Raw genomic sequence first — 18908 nt, 5'->3', positions numbered from 1 at the left:
CGCTCCTCCTGCTGGATGTGAGCATGGGAAAAGCATCAAGCCCCAGGAAGGGAAAGAGGCAGCAGGAGCAAGCTGAAGAGTTGGCAGAAGGTAAAGGCCCCATCCATTTTCAAGCATCCACCTACCCACCCCAACTATGACTATAGCTGCCAAATTCTGTGCTGCTTCGTGACTTACTCTCACCACTGTTTGGTGCAGGGAGTGCTGATCATAAACGGAAGTCTATTGTTATATGCAAATTTTTAAATGTGCAAATTATCTCATTAAATAATTTGTACTAAATGTTTCACATGCGGCTGCTCAAAATTTGACTCCAGGAATAACTAAACCTCAGAACAGGAATAACTAAGCCGCAACAAAGTGTTACTAAAACATTATGGGGCAGATTTTGACTGTGTGGAAGTACCCATGTAAGAGCTTGGAAACTCTGCATTTCCCTTTTTGGAGTGAACGCCACACTTTTCTGTTTCAGGGGTGTTGTTCTTTCATTGAAGAAACCAGGAGTCTGGCTCACAAACCCTGCAGATCTCATGAGATCCATGTACATTATGGAATCTGCTACGGACATATTGCCATCCCACACTAGTTCTGGGATCCATTAAAACCATGCTGCTGGGAACTCTCCTCACCAATAGTTGCACTGGGACTCTCCAGTTTACTCAGTTGCGCCAGCACAGAGGCGGTTTCACAGGAAAGTTAATACAGCTGCTGGTTGTTCCTCTGAGGCCACAGACTAGCCCTCCTCATTTTCAACTCCCTCACAGTGAACAAATTCTCTGGACCTGTAGAGTGCTCTGCAGGGGTGGGTGGGAAAGAGAAGAGGACTTCCACAGAAATAGTAACCTTCTCCTTTCCACACACACAAAGGAGATCCAGGTGCAGATCCTTGGGTATGATCTGGGCCTGTATTATTGTAGGATTTTATTTCTATAAAGACAAATCTCCAGTTTAATTGGGAACTACAGATGCTCAGCACCTCCCAGGACTTGGTTGATTCCCCCCCCCCCCAACAATTCTGGTGCTTTCTTTTAAATGAGAATGAGAATGGATATTTTTGGCAGTTGTACCATTTTCAGAGCCTGTGTGTGTCCGTATGACAACAAAAATGTTTGCCTTGGAATTATTTTCAGTGAAAGTAGGGAAGAATGGGGAGAAAATAGTGTCCCAGTTCAGAAGAGGGAAGATCAGCACTAAGAAACAGGAAGGTGGAAAGAGTCACTGTGGGGGATGTTAGCTGAAGGCTGGTACATGTTTTAAGAGGATTGCAAATGATGAGCTGCTATAGAAGAACAAACTGAACAACAAATTACAGAGAACATATGGAGTAATTTGGTGACTCTGTAGCACCTCTTATACTCAAGATACGTCAAAGTATTTTCTTTGTGTTCCTGTCTTCATTGTATTTGTAATCTCCCCGGCTTTATTCAGTGGAGAAATATAACCTCAGTTTCCACCATCGGTGCTCTTGCATATAGGAGACTGGCCCCATGTTCTCCATGACCTCCCTCCAGCAAGATAATGCTAAACACTATCACTTAACAAAAAGTGCTGTCTACTTAAACATTAAAGATATGATAAAATGAGCCTTTCTCTAATGTTCAGGGTTAAAAACAAGTCACTTGCCATATTCAATTTGCATTAATGCTTCACCAGAACAGGAGATAATAATAGATTTTATCAAATAACACATGGGATTTCTATTTCTAGATGGAGAGAGACTGACAGAGACAGAAACAGAAAGGAACTAAATATTATACAATGAAGTGCAATTAACTGTAAACAATAAGGCTATAAGTAATAATATCTGATGTTCTGATGACTTCATGGTAACCAAGAAAATGAGGCTTAAGTGGTTTCTATTGTTAACATTAGCCTAAGATGATGTATTCATTATTGCCTAATTCAAAGTTTTCCTGTAAGATGTTTTATACACTTCTGATCAATTCAGTCAAGATTTTAAGAAGTATTTTAATTAAATTCACAGGTTGGGTCCTAGTCCCTTCTAGAGCTGAGTGAACCATCATAATTTCGAGAAGTCAGAAAAAAAATAATTCCAGATTGGACTGAAAACAAAAATTGTCCAATTTTTTAGTGTATCAAAAACATTTTAAAAATCATTTTGAGTTCAGTTAAATGAACTATTTTGTTCAATGTGGACCATTTTAAAATATTTTTCTATTTTAAAAAATAAAACATTAAAGGAAATTTTGAAACAAAATGTCACTTCAAACCAAAAAACTGAACATTTTCATTTTGAAAATGTTGAAAGGGCATATTTTGATATTTTTTTTTAAATGGGGTAGCTGGGACATTTAAATGAACAATTTGTGGAATCTTCATGAATTTGCAAAACATTTTGGTGTTGCTGAACCTGACTTAAATTTTGCCCAGGTCTAGCCCCTGCCTTGGTCCATATACACCACTCCAGCAGTGAATAGCAGCTTTAAACAGGTCATAATGGGCCAAGGGAGAATTTCCTCAGTTCAGGAGCAGCATAAGGCCAATTTAAGTGCCCTCTCATAGAATCATAGAATATCAGGGTTGGAAGGGATCTCAGGAGGTCATCTAGTCCAACCTCCTGTTCAAAGCAGGACCAATTCCCAATTAAATCATCCCAGCCAGGGCTTTGTCAAGCCTGACCTTAAAAACCTCTAAGGAAGGAGATTCCACCACCTCCCTAGGTAACCCATTCCAGTGCTTCACCACACTCCTGGTGAAAAAGTTTTTCCTAATATCCAACTTAAACCTCCCCCACTTCAACTTGAGACCATTGCTCCTTGTTCTGTCATTTGGTACCACAGAGAACAGTCTAGATCCATCCTCTTTGGAACCCCCTTTCAGGTAGCTGAAAGCAGCTATCAAATTCCCCCCTCATTCTGCTCTTCTGCAGACTAAACAATCCCAGTTCCCTCAGCCTCTCCTCATAAGTTATGTGCTCCAGCCCCCTAATCATTTTTGTTGCCCTCTGCTGGACTCTTTCCAATTTTTCCACATCCTTCTTGTAGTGTGGGGCCCAAAACTAGACTCCAGATGAGGCCTCACCAATGTCGAATAGAGGGGAATGATCACATCCCTCGATCTGCTGGCAATGCTCCTACTTATACAGCCCAAAATGCCATTAGCCTTCTTGGCAACAAGGGCACACTGTTGACTCATATCCAGCTTCTCGTCCACTTTAACCCCTAGGTCCTTTTCTGCAGAACTGCTTCATAGCCATTCAGTCCCTAGTCTGTAACACTGAATGGGATTCTTATGTCCTAAGTGCAGGACTCTGCACTTGTACTTGTTGAACCTCATCAGGTTTCTTTTGGCCCAATCCTCTAATTTGTCTAGGTCCCTCTGTATCCTATCCCTATCCTCCAGCGTATCTACCACTCCTCCCAGTTTAGTGTCATCTGCAAACTTGCTGAGAGTGCAGTCCACGCCATCCTCCAGATCATTAATGAAGATGTTGAACAAAACCAGCCCCAGGACTCCGCTTGAAACCGGCTGCCAACTAGACATGGAGTCATTGATCACTACCCATTGAGCCTGACAATCTAGCCAGCTTTCTATCCACCTTATAGTCCATTCATCCAGTCCATACTTTTTTAACTTGCCGGCAAGAATACTGTGGAAGACCAGCAGAGTCCTGTGGCACCTTATAGACTAACAGAGGTATTGGAGCATGAGCTTTCGTGGGTGAATACCCACTTCGTCGGATGCAATGTGGAAGACTGTATCAAAAGCTTTGCTAAAGTCAAGGAATAACACATCCACTGCTTTCCCCTCATCCACAGACCCAGTTATCTCACCATAGAAGGCAATTAGGTTAGTCAGGCATGGCTTGCCCTTGGTGAATCCATGCTGACTGTTCCTGATCACTTTCCTCTCCTCTAAGTGCTTCAGAATTGATTCCTTGAGGACCTGCTCCATGATTTTTCCAGGGACTAAGGTGAGGCTGACTGGCCTGTAGTTCCCTCCTTCTTCCCTTTTTTAAAGATGGGCATTACATTAGCCTTTTTCCTGTCATCCGGGACCTCCCCGGATTGCCATGAGTTTTCAAAGATAATGGCCAATGGCTCTGCAATCACATCCGCCAACTCCTTTAGCACCCATGGACTTGTGCTTGTCCAGTTTTTCTAAATAGTCCCGAACCACTTCTTTCTCTACAGAGGGCTGGTCACCTCCTCCCCATACTGTGCTGCCCAGTGCAGCAGTCTGGGAGCTGACCTTGTTCGTGAAGACAGAGGCAAAAAAAGCATTAAGTACATTAGCTTTTTCCACATCCTCTGTCACTAGGTTGCCTCCCTCATTCAGTAAGGGGCCCACACTTTCCTTGACTTTCTTCTTGTTGCTAACATACCTTAAGAAACCGTTCTTGTTACTCTTAACATCCCTTGCTAGCTGCAACTCCAAGTGTGATTTGGCCTTCCTGATTTCACTCCTGCATACCTGAGCAATATTTTTATACTCCTCCCTGGTCAATTCTCCAATCTTCCACTTCTTGTAAGCTTCTTTTTTGCATTTAAGATCAGCAAGGATTTCACTGTTAAGCCAAGCTGGTCTCCTGCTGTATTTACTATTCTTTCTATACATCAGGATGTTTTTTTCCTGCAACCTCAATAAGGATTCTTTAAAATACAGCCAACAAATACATGGAGATATACCTATCTCATAGAACTGGAAGGGACCCTGAAAGGTCATTGAGTCCAGCCCCCTGCCTTCACTATCAGGACCAAGTACTGATTTTGCCGCAGATGGCCCCCTCAAGGATAGAACTCACAACCCTGGATTTAGCAGGGGGCTGGACTCAATGACCTTTCAGGGTTCCTTAGTAGTAGGGGATTCCTGGCTGCAGCACAGCCCATAGGCAGCCAGGGGAAAGGCTCCCATAAATTAAAATAGGCTGCTTTAATTTATGCTGGATGCATTTTAGCCCCCACAGCAGCACATATGGCACAAAGATGGCAAAAAGCCACCTTCCACACACATACATACACCTCACCCCCGTTCCTCCTGTGCTACATCTCTTAGGAGACACAGCACAGAAAATTACTCACACAGTGTACTAAAGATCATTCTCTCTTCCCCCATATTTGCTTGTTTTTTGTATGATAAAACTGATCACCATTTTTCTAAAATTTGTATAGAGTCTTTTAAACTTACAAACTGATTTAAAAGCATTATGAAATGGGTCATTATGAGGCAGTAAAATTCTAATGTCACAGGCAATTTTGCCAAGTAATCTATCACTTACTATCAACTTTACAACCTTTGGGAGAAAAGGTTGTATTTTCTGCTGATGTCACAATTGTGAAATAAGAACAGGAGTACTTGTGGCACCTTAGAGACTAACAAATTTATTTGAGCATGAGCTTTCGTGGGCTAAACCCCACTTCAATGGATGCATGCAGTGGAAAATACAGAGGGAATATATACACACACACACACACTCACAGAGAACATGAAACAATGGGTGTTACCATACACACTATAATGAGAGTGATCAGTTAAGGTGAGCTATGAAAGTTGTGAAATAAGATGTCATCAGAGAGTCTAAGCATCAGGTGTGAGCCTTTTTGCTGGCTGGCAGTAGCTTTATTTGCTCTGTTTGTTAAAATATATTGTAGGCCTGATTTTAGGTCCAGCTTTAAAGAGGCTTCCCTTTTTTTGTACCTAAAATTTTTCAGGTGCAAATAACTATAGTGCCCACATTTAGGTTTTGTTATTTAGGGTCAAGACTGCCAAAAAATGGATGCCAAAAGTTAGACTCCTAATCCACATATGTGATCTGCTGGTTGCTAAGTACTTCTGAAAAAATCAGGCCACTTATTTAGACACAGAGACACCTTTGCCCCAGCCTACCCATTTTCTCAGGTGCACTAAGCAGAGCAATAAGGTACAGAGCTAGTTCCTGTTCCTGCACTTTCTTGTTCCTTCCTCAGGCAAAATTCATGGTGAAATCACTAAAAGCTTTGCCTCAGTGAGGACTAGGATCAGGAGATTAATGGTTGAGAAACCAATGCAAATAGGTTTTGATTACTTATTAACTTAAATTTTAGTCACAAAATGCTGTAGTAATATATTATTATTAAACTGTATAAGTTATGGTTACAGGGCCCAGAAACCTATTCTCTTGGATGATATGGACCTGATCCTGCTCTCATTGAAATCAATGGCAAAATTCCCATTGACTTCAATGGTGCAACATCAGCCCCTCTATATCATTGCTATTACCAGATAAAAATCTTCTGCATAGGATTTGGCTATCCCCAGTCACAAAGATTCCATCTGCATCTACTGTGTTTGTCCCCTTGGAAATCATATTTCCAGAGGCTAAGCCCATCGCTTTTCTTTTTAAACTGAAGGGAAACCCTGTAAAATCCTTAGAACAATAGGCAAATTTATCCTGCAACTGAATTACAGCAAAATACTGATGGGTTTTTTACTTTGTTTGTTAGTTTAATTAATAAACAGAATGCTTTTTTCATACACAAGATGGAGAGAGTACATACAATCATTAAAGAAAAAGCAATGCCATACTTTTTCCTTTCACCTTAGCCTCTCAACCAAGGCCCTCTATATAATAAAATAATGAGGTACCCTTCACACACACCTTTCATCTGAAGATCTCAAAGCATTTTACAAAAGAGGGAAGAAACATTGCATGAAATCCGAGCCCTTTTGAAGTCAATGGGAGTTTTGTCATTGACTTCAATGGGGCCAGATTTTCACCCATTATCCCTCATCAGAGTAATAATCAGTTATTTATTGTCAGCCGTTGCCCCAGAATTTCCCACACCTCACTGCCTACTGTCCCATCTTCACTTTTGCTATTTTTGGCAAGAGCTTGGAGAAAGTTGTCTTTTCTCACCTAACCAATTCTCCCAAAACTATGTCCTTGATCATTTCTAGACTGGGTTCAGCTTCCACCACCTTAACAGCAATAAAACTGCCCTTCTAGATCAATGGTTTGCTTTCAGCTTACTCTGGTTCCTTCTCCATCTCCTTGAGAATACTGCTGTCTTTGATGCTACCAGTGTTGACTCCCCTCTCTATCTGAAACTCTTTGATAGAGTTCCAGAAATTTTCATCTACTTTTTCAGACATGCCTTTTCTGACAATGGCAATGGGCTCTACTCTCCTGTTTGAGTTCTGTAGTACTCAAAAAGGAACTGCCACCATCAAAAGTACATTTAATTCCCTTTTAGTCAGAATCCACTCTCATGGTCATGGATCACAAGAGAGTCATAGAAAAACATTTCACCCTAAATTGCTTAAATTGTATAGTATTCAGGCTTGCACAAAATGCAACACATTCTGCTAGTGTTTAATTCACAATCAGAAACTTTTGGCAAAGTAAAACCTGGCATTCTCCTACCTTTAACATTTAGCAGATCTATGAGAACAGTTCAGAAAAAGTCATTCTTGTTTTCTAGTGCATAATCTGTGTTATTTTTTCAAAAGGATTGCCAAAATACTTCCTACACTTATGCAAGAAACCAGATTTGTTCCTAATGTGCATATTATGGGTTTTAAAAAAAACCTCTTAATTTATTTTTATCCCAGCAAATATGAGATCTTAAAGAATCATTCCAGTTGCTTGGGTAATTTAATACATGCTTACATAAATGTCCTTTCCATTTTTCATGTTTTCTTATATTGCACCTAAATTAAATTGTTTCCTTTCATGAATAATTCCTTAAAACCACAGGTTGATGCACATGCTTATGCACATTGTGCCTGTGTGCATATATTAATGCCTGTGTTTAGGTGACATCTGCCTGTTGATGTGTGTTTAGATATATAAAAAATTTGACAAAGTTTATGGTTTGCCAGGTGTCTGGTTTTCAATCAGAACACCCAGTAAAAAAGGGACCCTCCCCAGCCCAATGCAAATGAGCAAGTGAGTGAGAGTGGAAGAGAGTGAGGCAACAGGGGGGGGTGGAGTGAGCAGGGTGGGGCCTCAAAGAAGGGGCAGGGCAAGGGTTTTCGGTTTTGTGCCATTAGAAAGTTGGCAACCAACCTTTTGGTTCAGCTTCACACAATAAATCAAAGGATGTCCTGTTTTGTGCTTCTTTATTCCTTCACGGTCATTAAAACCAACAACACAAATAGATTCTGTACAGCTTTTACTTATAAAAAGATGCTACTTTTGCAACTCAAAAGGTATAATCAGAGTTTCTTTAAGAAATGTGAACTTCCTGAAGTATGCACCCAGACAGAAAATGTTTGTATTGCTGCAGCAGCTGACTGGATAATTCAAAGAGTAGCCTAGCATTCTTATCAGGTCTCTACAGTTATCAGCTCTCTGCAAATCACTGCCCTGTTGGCCACTATGTTTTTAAAAAAACAATGACTCAGGGTATTTTTATTGTAAGGACAGGCTGGATCACAACTCCGAAGTGTGTCACAAAATTCTGTAAATCGTAATTGAATGATAGATTAAAATAAATTATATAGGGTCTGATCCTGCAAACCTTAATTACATGAATAATCCTTACTCATGTGGCTAGTCTTCACCCTCTAAAGAATTCAGTGTGGACTCCTGATGTAAGCAAGGATTACTCACATAGATAAAGGTTGCAGAATCATACTCTCATTTTCTAGCAGGGTTGATACAGGGCTCCACTTTTTTTGCTATAGATATCACAAAGGCATACATAGGAAAATAAAAAGTGACATTGTTTACTAATCTGAAGAAAGTTTCTAGCATTTTTATTATTACTGAACACATTTCTAAAATGTCCATTAATAGTATTTAGGCCGTCAGGGTCTGATCCAAAGGCCATTGAAGTCATTAGTAGTTTATCCAATTATTTCAATGGGTTTTGGTTCGAGCCCTTAGTTAATGTATATATCCAGACACAAGATATTACTCTCTAGACATCCTAAGAAAATCCTGCAAGGTGTTGAGTGCTTCTTGAATGCAACTGAACATAAAGGGAGCTCAGCACCTCTCAAGAGGTGTCTTAGCACCTTGTAGAATCAGACCTTAAGGCTTTTATCCAAACAATAAACTCTCTCAGTTTAAATCCTGGTTAATCTTTAGGGGAAAAAATACACATTTTCAGCATTGGCTGCTACAACTTGCTAGGATATGTCATATTACACATATTTGAATCAGAGGCTCTCAAACAATATGTTCAGCGTGAACATTTTAATTACAGCAAGGGGATCCTCTTATGAAGTGGTGAACATCCTCAGTGTTCACTGCAGTCATTTACAGGGTCAATCCCAAAGAAAGCTCCCTATCCGTGGTCCATTAAAATGTTTTTGTTAAAGGACGAAGTAAGGAAATGATATAGAGCCTGATCCTGCTTCCACTGACGTCAGTAGCAAAGCCTCCAGTGAGTTCAAAGGGGGCAGGATCAGAGCTTCCATGCAAATTATGTTCTCCCACCCCACAATATGTAAAATTGTCTTTTTCTTCCTATTTTAAATAGTTTGAGTGAATGCTAGATAAGTACATAATAATAAAAAGCAATAACTCTCAGAAAGCCATGGTAACATCTGCACATCATTCAAATGTGTACATTAAATAATCATCATCAATGGTACTTACCTCTTATTTTAAATATCATGCTTGCTGTCAAGATGGCCCCAAAACCAATGATAAAATACCTTAACTCACTTCCAGTTTTGGTATTTATATTTCATTCCAAAACTATACTAGTGTTATCCTGTATTTCCCCCTTATTTTGCCTTTTTATTATGTCAGATATCCTACCACCTCTCATTGTTAACATGGTTATCAATAGCCAGGGTGCTGTCAAAAGCAATGTAACTCCCAAAGAATGCCAGGCAGGGGTATAATTACCTGAGATCAAAAAGACAATTAAAGATAAAGCTCAAATCATGTGGGGCCTGAACCTGATGGGTGCTCAGCACTCATACCTCCCCTTGAAATCAGTGCTAATGTAGGTGGGCCTGCCCCCAAAGCTAATGAAGTCAATGGAAAGACTCCTATTGACTGCAAAGGGCTATATATCAGACTTCAGCTGTTTAGCACCTTTCAGGCTTAGGCCTTTAAAAACACAATATTTGGAAATAAATTTTTATACAAATGAGTAAACTTCCACTGATTAGAAATACATTGTGTACATATATAAAACCAATATACTATAAAAGTCATTGGAATCACCTGCTTTAACTATCTCAAAAGGTAAGTACAAATAATAACAAGGTGTTTGTTAATTTCTCTCCCCATAATATAACTGGTGCAACTGCTAATCATTAGCTGTAACAATATATACTTCTACTATTCCCAAAGACAACACAGCATTTTACACACTTAACAGTGACCTAGATTTATGCACAGACATGTTAGATTTTAAATTGTAATTTTGTTTAGGTCAGGAAATAAAGAAGGTAATTTCCAATATGCCTGCACATGGTATTCCCTCATAAATCAGAATTAAAGGGAGATCTTTCAGTCCCTATGAGTAGGGTGACTAGATGTCCTGATTTTATAGGGACAGTCCCTATTTTTGTTCTTTTTCTTATATAGGCTCCTATTACCCCCCACCCCCGTCCCAATTTTTCATACTTGCTGTCTGGTCACCCTACCTATCAGGGTCAATGTTTTCTGGGATTTTTAATATGACTTTTATTGGATGTTAATCATATGGCATTCATTTTAATGATAAAATTAAAAACATGATCAACAAAAAGACTGATAGAAGCTTCCATATATTTATCCCTGCTAGCAAAGCGAAGATTTTAATAATAATGTTATTACTGGGCTTTGAAAATTTAAAGCACTGCAAGTGTCATTCTATTCTGTCTATAGCACTACAAGTAGTTATTATGCCTAATCTATGATTCCTATACCTTATAAGAAATAATTGTTCAATGATTCATGTAGCCTTGATATACTAATTACTATTTCCACAGTCCCAATATTACATGATTGCTATTGCCCTACATGTACTAATAAATACTACTGCATTCCTATTGCCTAAGAACTACTAATTCGTGTATTCTCCCTATCTCGGCTAGGGATGATGCCTATCCCCCGCCCCATGGCAGTGCTAAGCCTGCCGTTATTCCCGCTGCCCTGTAAGCGATATTGACATGATCCCCCGGCCCTGGCAGTGCCTGTCCCTCCTCCCAGGGCTAATGCTGGCTCAGGCAGAGGGGACCTCAGGGCGGAGAGTGGGTGGCAGTTACCAGGCTCGTGTCTCCCGGGGTTATCCGAAATCTCGATGACCAGCAGCTCCCTGCCCTCGAAGCTTCGCCCCACGGTGTAGATCCTGCTGATGGAGGGGCACTGCAGCCACACGGCCACCAGCGCCTCCCGCAGCTCCGGGTAGCGGTGGTACTCGAAGGAGATGCCGTCCTCCTGGCTCAGCCTCCGCCGCCGGCTCGCCCCGGCGGCAGCCTCGGGCTCCGCCGCCTCGGCGCACAGCAGCCAGCAGCAGGCACTGAGCGCCCCGCACAGCGCCAGCAGCCCCCAGCCCCTTCCCGCTGCCATCTCTCAGCCGTCTCCTGTGCCTGCTCCTCTGCCGCCTGCAGCTGCCTCTGCGCTTTGTTCCCCGCTCCGCCTCTTCCCCGGCTGCGCTGCTCGCACCTTCCCAGGCAGCTAAACCTGAGCCAGCCAGGAAGCGGGCAGAGCCCGGAGCTCCGCAGGCTGCACTACTCTCCGCGGCGCCACGGGGAGATGCAGGAGATACCACTGCACGCAGGGATGGAGGCGCCGCACACCCTGTGGGGGTGGCGTTCACGGGATCACTCCGCTCCGTCTGGTGCAGAGACGGGGTCGGGAAGGATGGACTGGATTTATGCAGGGACACCACGGGGGCAGTCACCCTGGGGCTGATGTTGCTTCTGTACAATACAACTCTATATTACAGATAATCAGCCAGATGGGAGACGGTCACCTAGAGTTGCATTTAGGCTAAAAACGGGGGACAGCGAGACCTCTAACAAGACTGATGTGTTCTTATTATGGGGACATCTAGGGCCAGATTTAGGGACACGTGACCCAGGTGCCCAGCTTGGGGTGCTGGTCTTGTTGTTAGCGAGAAAGGGGAAAACAGAATGTTTGAAGTAACATGTTTCAGGTATTCCCTATGTGGATTCATTGTTCACTAACCTCCTAGAATGTTCTGGGCCTTTATCGAATCGTGTGAAACTTTCCAGACTTTCTGAGAACAACATTTTCCTCAAACCTCCTAGAATGATGATGGAGTATCATATTAAGTCATAGATCCCCATGGACACTGTTACAAATCTGACCACAAAGCCACAAAGTGACTCTCACTGGGAGAGCCCCATTGACAGTGTAAGGCCAGTGAGTTACCAAGTGACTGAGGTTTATAACGCCCTGATGGAACTGGCACAGTCGCATAAAGCCGAAGCCAGAATCGGGCCCAAGGCACAAAGCCTGGCAAACCATATAACTGACTTCAAATTTCTGGTCTCAATTGTTGTTTGGCACGATATCCTGTTCCAAGTAATCATTGTAAGCAAGGTATTACAAACTCAGTCGATGGATATCGTGCCCACTACCATTTTGATGAGAAGCTGCCCTGGTTTCATTGTGGCCTATAGTGACAATGGATTTGAAGAGGCCATCACTGCTGCCAAAGAAATGGTAGAAAATTTAGGAGTTGAGCCTGTCTTCAAGGAAACTTGTATTCATGCGCAGAAGAGACAGTTTGATTACGGGGGGCAGAGATGAAGTGATGGGAAGCTCCAGGCTGCCCAGAGGGGGGGACAAGTGGGGCAATTTGCCCCGGGCTCTGCAGGGGCCCCCATGACAACGGCTGAGGGTCCCGCCCCGGCCCCTTACCCCCACCTCTGCCCCTCTTCTAGAGCCTTAGCGCATCAAGCAGTGTCCCCGGACAGCGCTGCAGCGTGGCTCTGGCGGGGCCCCTGAGCCCCACCCCGCTCAGAGCCACGTGGTCAGGGGGCGGGGCTGCGAGCTCCACTCTGAGTGGAGGAAGCTCAGGCCTCGCTGGAGCTCACAGCCCCGCCCCCTCACCACGCGGCTCTGAGCGGGGCGGAGCTCAGGCTCCGCCGGACACACGCTGCAGCTGTTCAGTGAAGCGCTGAGGCTCCAGGTGAGGGGGGAGCTGTGGGTAAGAGGCTGAGGCCGGGGGGGTTGGATAAGAGGCAGAGAGTCTTGGGGACAGTCAGGGCACAGGGAGGGGGCAGAGGTTGGGGAGGGCGGTCAGGGGACAGGGAATGGGGGGGGTTGGATTGTGGGCATTCTGGGGGCGGGGTCTGTCAGGACTCAGTGGCGGGGGGTGGATAGGGGTCGGGGCAGTCAGGGGACAGGGAGCAGGGGTGAGGTCCTGGGGTGGGGGGTCTCTGGGGGATGGTGAGGAGACAAGGAGCAGGATGGGTTGGGGATTTTGGGAGGGGGTGGGCAGTCAAGAGGCAGGAAGTGGGTGGGGGTCAGATAGGGGGCAGGGCCAGGCTGTTTGGGAGGCACAGTCTTCCCTACTCTAAAGCTCATTCAGCAGTTTGAGGCTTGCAGAAGAGCCAAGCTATTAGCTTTTCCATTAGGGCTACCAACCCTTTCACTTCTCAAATGCCAAACTATAGTTTATATTTAATTTCAGTGCCATAGAGAGATTCATGTCAGGGGAGGGTAGCTTCATTTAAAATGAGCCATTGGGGAGGGATCACGAGAAGAGCAATATCCTTCCCAACCCTACCAAGGGAGACCCCCCTCCCCTGCATTCCCTGAGGCTTCAGAGGGGTTAATTCAGTGGTTCTCAAACTTTTGTCCTGGTGACCCTTTCACATAGCAAACCTCCGAGTGCGACCCCCCCCCCCATTTATAAATTGAAAACACTTTTTTATATAGTTAACACTATTATAAATGCTGGAGGCAAAGCAGGGTTTGAGGTGGAGGCTGACAGCTCACGACCCCCAGTAATAACCTTGTGACCCCTTTAGGGGTCCTGACCTCCAGTTTGAGAACCCCTGGGTTAATTTAATTTTAGCACCCTGTGTCCATTCACATGCATGTCCTATTTTGAGCATTTCAGTTTTGACAACATAGGCTCATCCCAGATTCTGGAACAAGCTCAAATGCTCAGTTTGTGGACTATGTACATAAGCTATACTAAAGACAAACCCACAGTAACCGTCTTCAGTTTGTGAGGGACCCCATGGAGCCAGTCTCTAGGAAACAGATAAATGCATGGAGGTTAAGTCCATTAATGGCTATTAGCCAGGATGGGTAAGGAATGGTGTCCCTAGCCTCTGTTTGTCAGAGGGTGGAGATGGATAGCAGGAGAGAGATCACTTGATCATTACCTCTCGGGCACTTGGCATTGGCCATTGTCGGTAGACAGGATACTGGGCAGGATGGCCTTTGGTTTGACCCAGTATGGCTGTTTTTATGTTCTAACCTAAATTAACCCAAAGTTATGGAGACAGATATGAGTCACGGAAGCCAGCAGAGTATCAGAAACCTGGAAAAATCTCTGCCTGGATGGGCTCAGGCGTTTGCAGGGGCGGCTCTAGGCACCAGCAAAACAAGCTGGTGCCTAGGGCGGCAAAATGTAGGGGGCGTCCCCTGCCGCCGGGGAGGGTGGCAGGCTGGACCGGCGGACCTGCCGCAGGCATGCCTGCGGGAGCTCAACCGGAGCCGCGGGAAGAGGGGACCCACCGCAGTCATGCCTGCGGGAGGTCCACCGGAGCCCCGGGACGAGTGGACCTGCCGCAGGCATGACTGCGGAGGGGGCGCTCGTCCCGCGGCTCGGCTGGACCTCCCACAGGCATGACTGCGGCGGGTCCCCTCTTCCCGCGGCTCCGGGTGAGCTCCCGCAGGCATGCCTGCGGCAGGTCAACCGGAGCCGCGGGACCACGGCACCCGCCGCAGTCATGCCTGTGGCAGGTCCGCTCGTCCCGGGCTCCGGTGGACCTGCCGCAGTCATGCCTGCGGGAGCTCAACCGGAGCCGCGGGAAGAGGGGACCCGCCACAGGACCGGGAAAGGGCGGCGCAGCGCACCGCGCTGCTTGGGGCAGCCTCATTTCTAGAGCCGCCCCTGGGCGTTTGGTTACAAGCTGAGGTGGTTCAAAAGTTTTGGATTTTTTTTTAAGCAGAATTTTTTTATTGTTTCTTTAAACAATCAAACACAGCAAGCAGCAAATATTTGGCCACACACTTCTGAAACCTCAAACCATGTTCAGGTTTTGGCAGACTAATTTCAGCTTTTCAATTTAAAAAAAAACTCAACAAATTTTGAAGGAAAGCAGACATTGTCCGTGATTTTTTTCTGCTTTTTAAAAACCCATAGTTTTCGATCCAGAAAAAGTTTTGATGGAAAATATTTGTCCAGCCCTTTTAATGAGCTTTAGTGCCTTTTACCACTAGCTGATGCTGAGAACCAGTGATACCTTGTAAAGAAGTTTTCTCAAAACTGGGTTTGTGCTGAGATGCGGAAGGTTTATTTTTCCCAGGGGCGCCCGGGGGAGGGAGCAAGTGGGCCCCCACGAGAATATAGTATTGCAATTTTTTTATGGAAGGGGCCCCCACAATTTCTTTGCCCCAGGCCCCCTGAATCGTCTGGGCGGCCCTGGGAAAAAAGCTCTCAAGAAAAATTCAAGAGGCAGTTTTTTTGCTCGCTTGTTGACACTGCTCAAGTGTCCATTGAAGAAAGGTTCCGACAAATGAAGCACCATGAAAAAAATCTGGGGGCTTTTTTGTATGCCAACAGACTGGAAAACACTCTTAAACAATTTTACAGGTCTTCACTAGATGCTGACACCTGGGGAATAGTTCGGACGTCAATGATAAAGATATTGAATTGGACAACATCCATCATATTTTGCCAAATGGGAAGCACTCTCCACTCCAAGTTCTCCAATTCATTCATGATGCAGTGCTGAAGGACACTTTTCCTAGTGTGGATAGCTTTGATGATTCTGCTCACGCTGCCAATCACAGTCATGAGTGGTGAGTACAGCCTTTTGAAGTTCAGGCTCATTAAAACATATCCTTGAGCGATGATGGCTGACGAGACACTGACATTGCTTGCTATTTTATTGCTTGAAAATGCCATTGGCCAGTCTTTGGATCTCTCTGACTCTGTGCTTTGTGAGGGCAAATGTGCAAAAAGCAACCTTTGAACTAAGGGACTAGAATTAACATTATAAGGCTGTCACCTACTATAACACTGTTTAATACTGGTCCACCCAATGTTGGTGCACAGTTCAATTTATTGATGTTAGTACATTTCAGTTATTCTTAAAATTAAAAAGTTTCTGTAAGCTTAGAGGAAATGATTTTTTTATTTGCTTATATATGGCATGAATAAATACAGATTTACAGATCATAGTGTGCAGATTTATCATCTTCTATGACAGGGATGAATCACACGTGCAAATCGTGCATCAAAGTCATGAAATGGGCTACAAATGCAATAAAAATATGTATTCAAAAGTTTAGCCAAATGGGAGGGGGTGCTGAAGACGCTCGTCACCTGGGCTGCCATTTGGTCTAGAGCCAGTCCTGGAAGCATCCTGGCACCATTATACTGTTCCACAGTTAAGATTTACAATTTAGTTATAAAAATTTGTTCGAGATCAAACTTTTCCATACAGTGACTCAGCCTTGGAGGTACATTTATTTAGGTTTTTTTTAAAAAAGTTTAATGCAATCCTACCACCCCATTAGATCAAAGTGGTATTGGCTCTGATCTTGCAAACACTTTACTCAGGGGAGTAGTCACATTGACACAACATTGGGGACTGTTTGCACAAGTAACGGTAAGTGAAAGACGGGAGCCATAGACTATTTCTGATTTTCCATGCATTTTGTGCACGCTTGAACAACATCCCAGAAATGTCTCCTTTTTGCAGACCACAATGTCCTGCAGAGTGTAGATCTAAGCTATTTTGGTCACCAGAGCAGCTGTGTTATTGATGGTTATAAAACCACCTACTATGCTGTGCATGCATAATCCAGTAACCTGTTTTCATTAACTGCATTCAATATTCATATCATGGGTAATATCAGAATAGCCCAGCAAGGGACTTATACAACACTTTAAAAAGTGCCCTCCTTTATACTCATGTAACCCCATTTAAGTCAATCCAGTGGCAAGGATATAAGTGAGTGCAGAATCCTGAGGAATGGGGGGAGGTCAGTGGTGTATACTGTGCTCTATTGGACCCCCAAATAGATTTTGGACATGAAGTACCAAACTTTTAACAAATATTGCAAAATTTACATGTATTTGATTAAGTTGTTCTAGCAATAGACAGGTCTGGCAAATAAAAATTAACATCCAAATAGCTAATGATCTTTAAAAATTAATATTTGATGGCTCAGATCATGCAATTTTCTTGCTCACATGGAGGAGCATTTACTCATGTTCAGTGGGACTCCCTGTGAGTAACTGCTCACCAATGTGAGGAAGGGGTCACAATATGGAAATTACAGGACCTCTTAAATTAATGCAATTCATCTCTTTGTCAATGCAGGATTGTCCCCTCAGGTATAATATCTATTTTTTTCTTGACTTATTTACTAAAGCCCTAAGAGATGGACCTCCTCCCCCCAGCCTTACCAAACATATTCTCAGAACGTTTTCTTAATATTCCGCCTGAGTTATTCTTTTCTTAATTTCAGCCTCATCATTCCTAGTTACTCCTCAAACCAGGCCCTAAAGTAATTAATCTTTTTTTAAAAATTTGTATGGCTATGTCCTCACCTGAGTTAACCTGTAGTCAGCCAGTGAGAGCTCTGTGTTTCATATCAGTTCTCATTAACTTCCATTCATGTTTCTTTCCCTGCAATACGGTGCTGCTATCAAAAACCTAAAATATAGTCAGACCCCATTTCCTTTTATCTATCTCAAGAAGTGAGTTAATAAAACCTTGCACTTACAGCTCCTTCTATCAAAGCATCTCAAAACTCCTTACAAACATCTGTCCACAAAACACCCATGTGAGGCAAGTTTTAGATTCCTCGGTGTAGGATGAGGCACACAAGACATTAAAGTAAAAATTTAGGTGTGTAAAATTAGGGTTGTAAATCCATCTTTAGGCACCTAAATAAAAATGGCCTGATGTTCAGAGGTGCTGAGCATCCACAGCTCCCATTTACTTCAATGGGATCTGCAAGAGTTCATTATCTCTGAAAGGGCCTGATACAAAGCAGATGGATGTCATCGTAAAGACTCCTCCATGAGTGCTGGATCAGGCCACAAATCAGGTCACTTATTTAACTATCTAAATAAGTATTTGGTTGCCTGAAATCAAGTAACTAGGATCCGGGTTTTAAAATGGTAGCCTAAGTGACTTGCAGGAGGTCTCTGGCAAAGCCATGAATAGGATCCAGGTCTTCCGACTCCCAGTCTTGTGCATTAAGCACAAAACTATCCTTCCTTTGTGTCCATTTTCCATATGTCAGGCATAGATACCATTGCTGAATATTTTATTTTAGAAGGAAAGATTTTCAGAGATAAAAGGCACAATCAGATACCACCATAACTACTAGTGGATTGGGACTTTTAGGAAGTTAAAAACAAGGGTCAGAGTTAAAGCTTAAACCCTAGTCTTAACTCGTATCATGCTAAGCATTGCAGGAATCTCCAAATAGCTCATTTTACATAACCATATTGCATGTGCTGTAGTAACTAGTTCAACAGGGTGAGCTAAATACAGAGTTACATCCCTGTGATGCTGAATTTCCATATTTGGTGAGTGTGCCTTAACATTATTTAAACACACATAGTAGTTTGTGGCTTAATACATTAGGACTGCAATTATGTAGAAGATCACACACCCATCCTGATTGCAGGTTAGAACTATCCAGCACCAAGTCTCTCTCAGAGTTGTACTATATCTGCTTTACCAGCCTATAGCACTCAGTACAGTGTGATGATGCAAAGCTTCCAGGTGTGTTCTTAAAAGCATTTAAGAATTTAAGAAAAGGTTTATCTAAATTCATTTGTATG

The 18908-nt window shown here is 43.3% G+C and overlaps 1 protein-coding gene across 1 annotated transcript in view; it reads right to left on the bottom strand.

Annotated features, from left to right (window-relative positions):
* CPE (carboxypeptidase E) overlaps nucleotides 1-11632 on the bottom strand; it is a 103526-nt gene extending 91894 nt beyond the window's left edge. Inside the window, exon 1 of the mRNA XM_045019199.1 lies at nucleotides 11155-11632. Coding sequence (XP_044875134.1) covers nucleotides 11155-11458 — 304 coding nt within the window. The 5' untranslated portion in view covers nucleotides 11459-11632. The remainder of the gene's footprint in view (nucleotides 1-11154) is intronic.
* Nucleotides 11633-18908: the final 7276 nt, after the last annotated feature.

The sequence above is a fragment of the Mauremys mutica genome, chromosome 5 (assembly GCF_020497125.1).
Source record: "Mauremys mutica isolate MM-2020 ecotype Southern chromosome 5, ASM2049712v1, whole genome shotgun sequence".
Lineage (NCBI taxonomy): Eukaryota > Metazoa > Chordata > Testudines > Geoemydidae > Mauremys > Mauremys mutica.
This window is presented reverse-complemented; position numbering and strand designations above follow the sequence as displayed.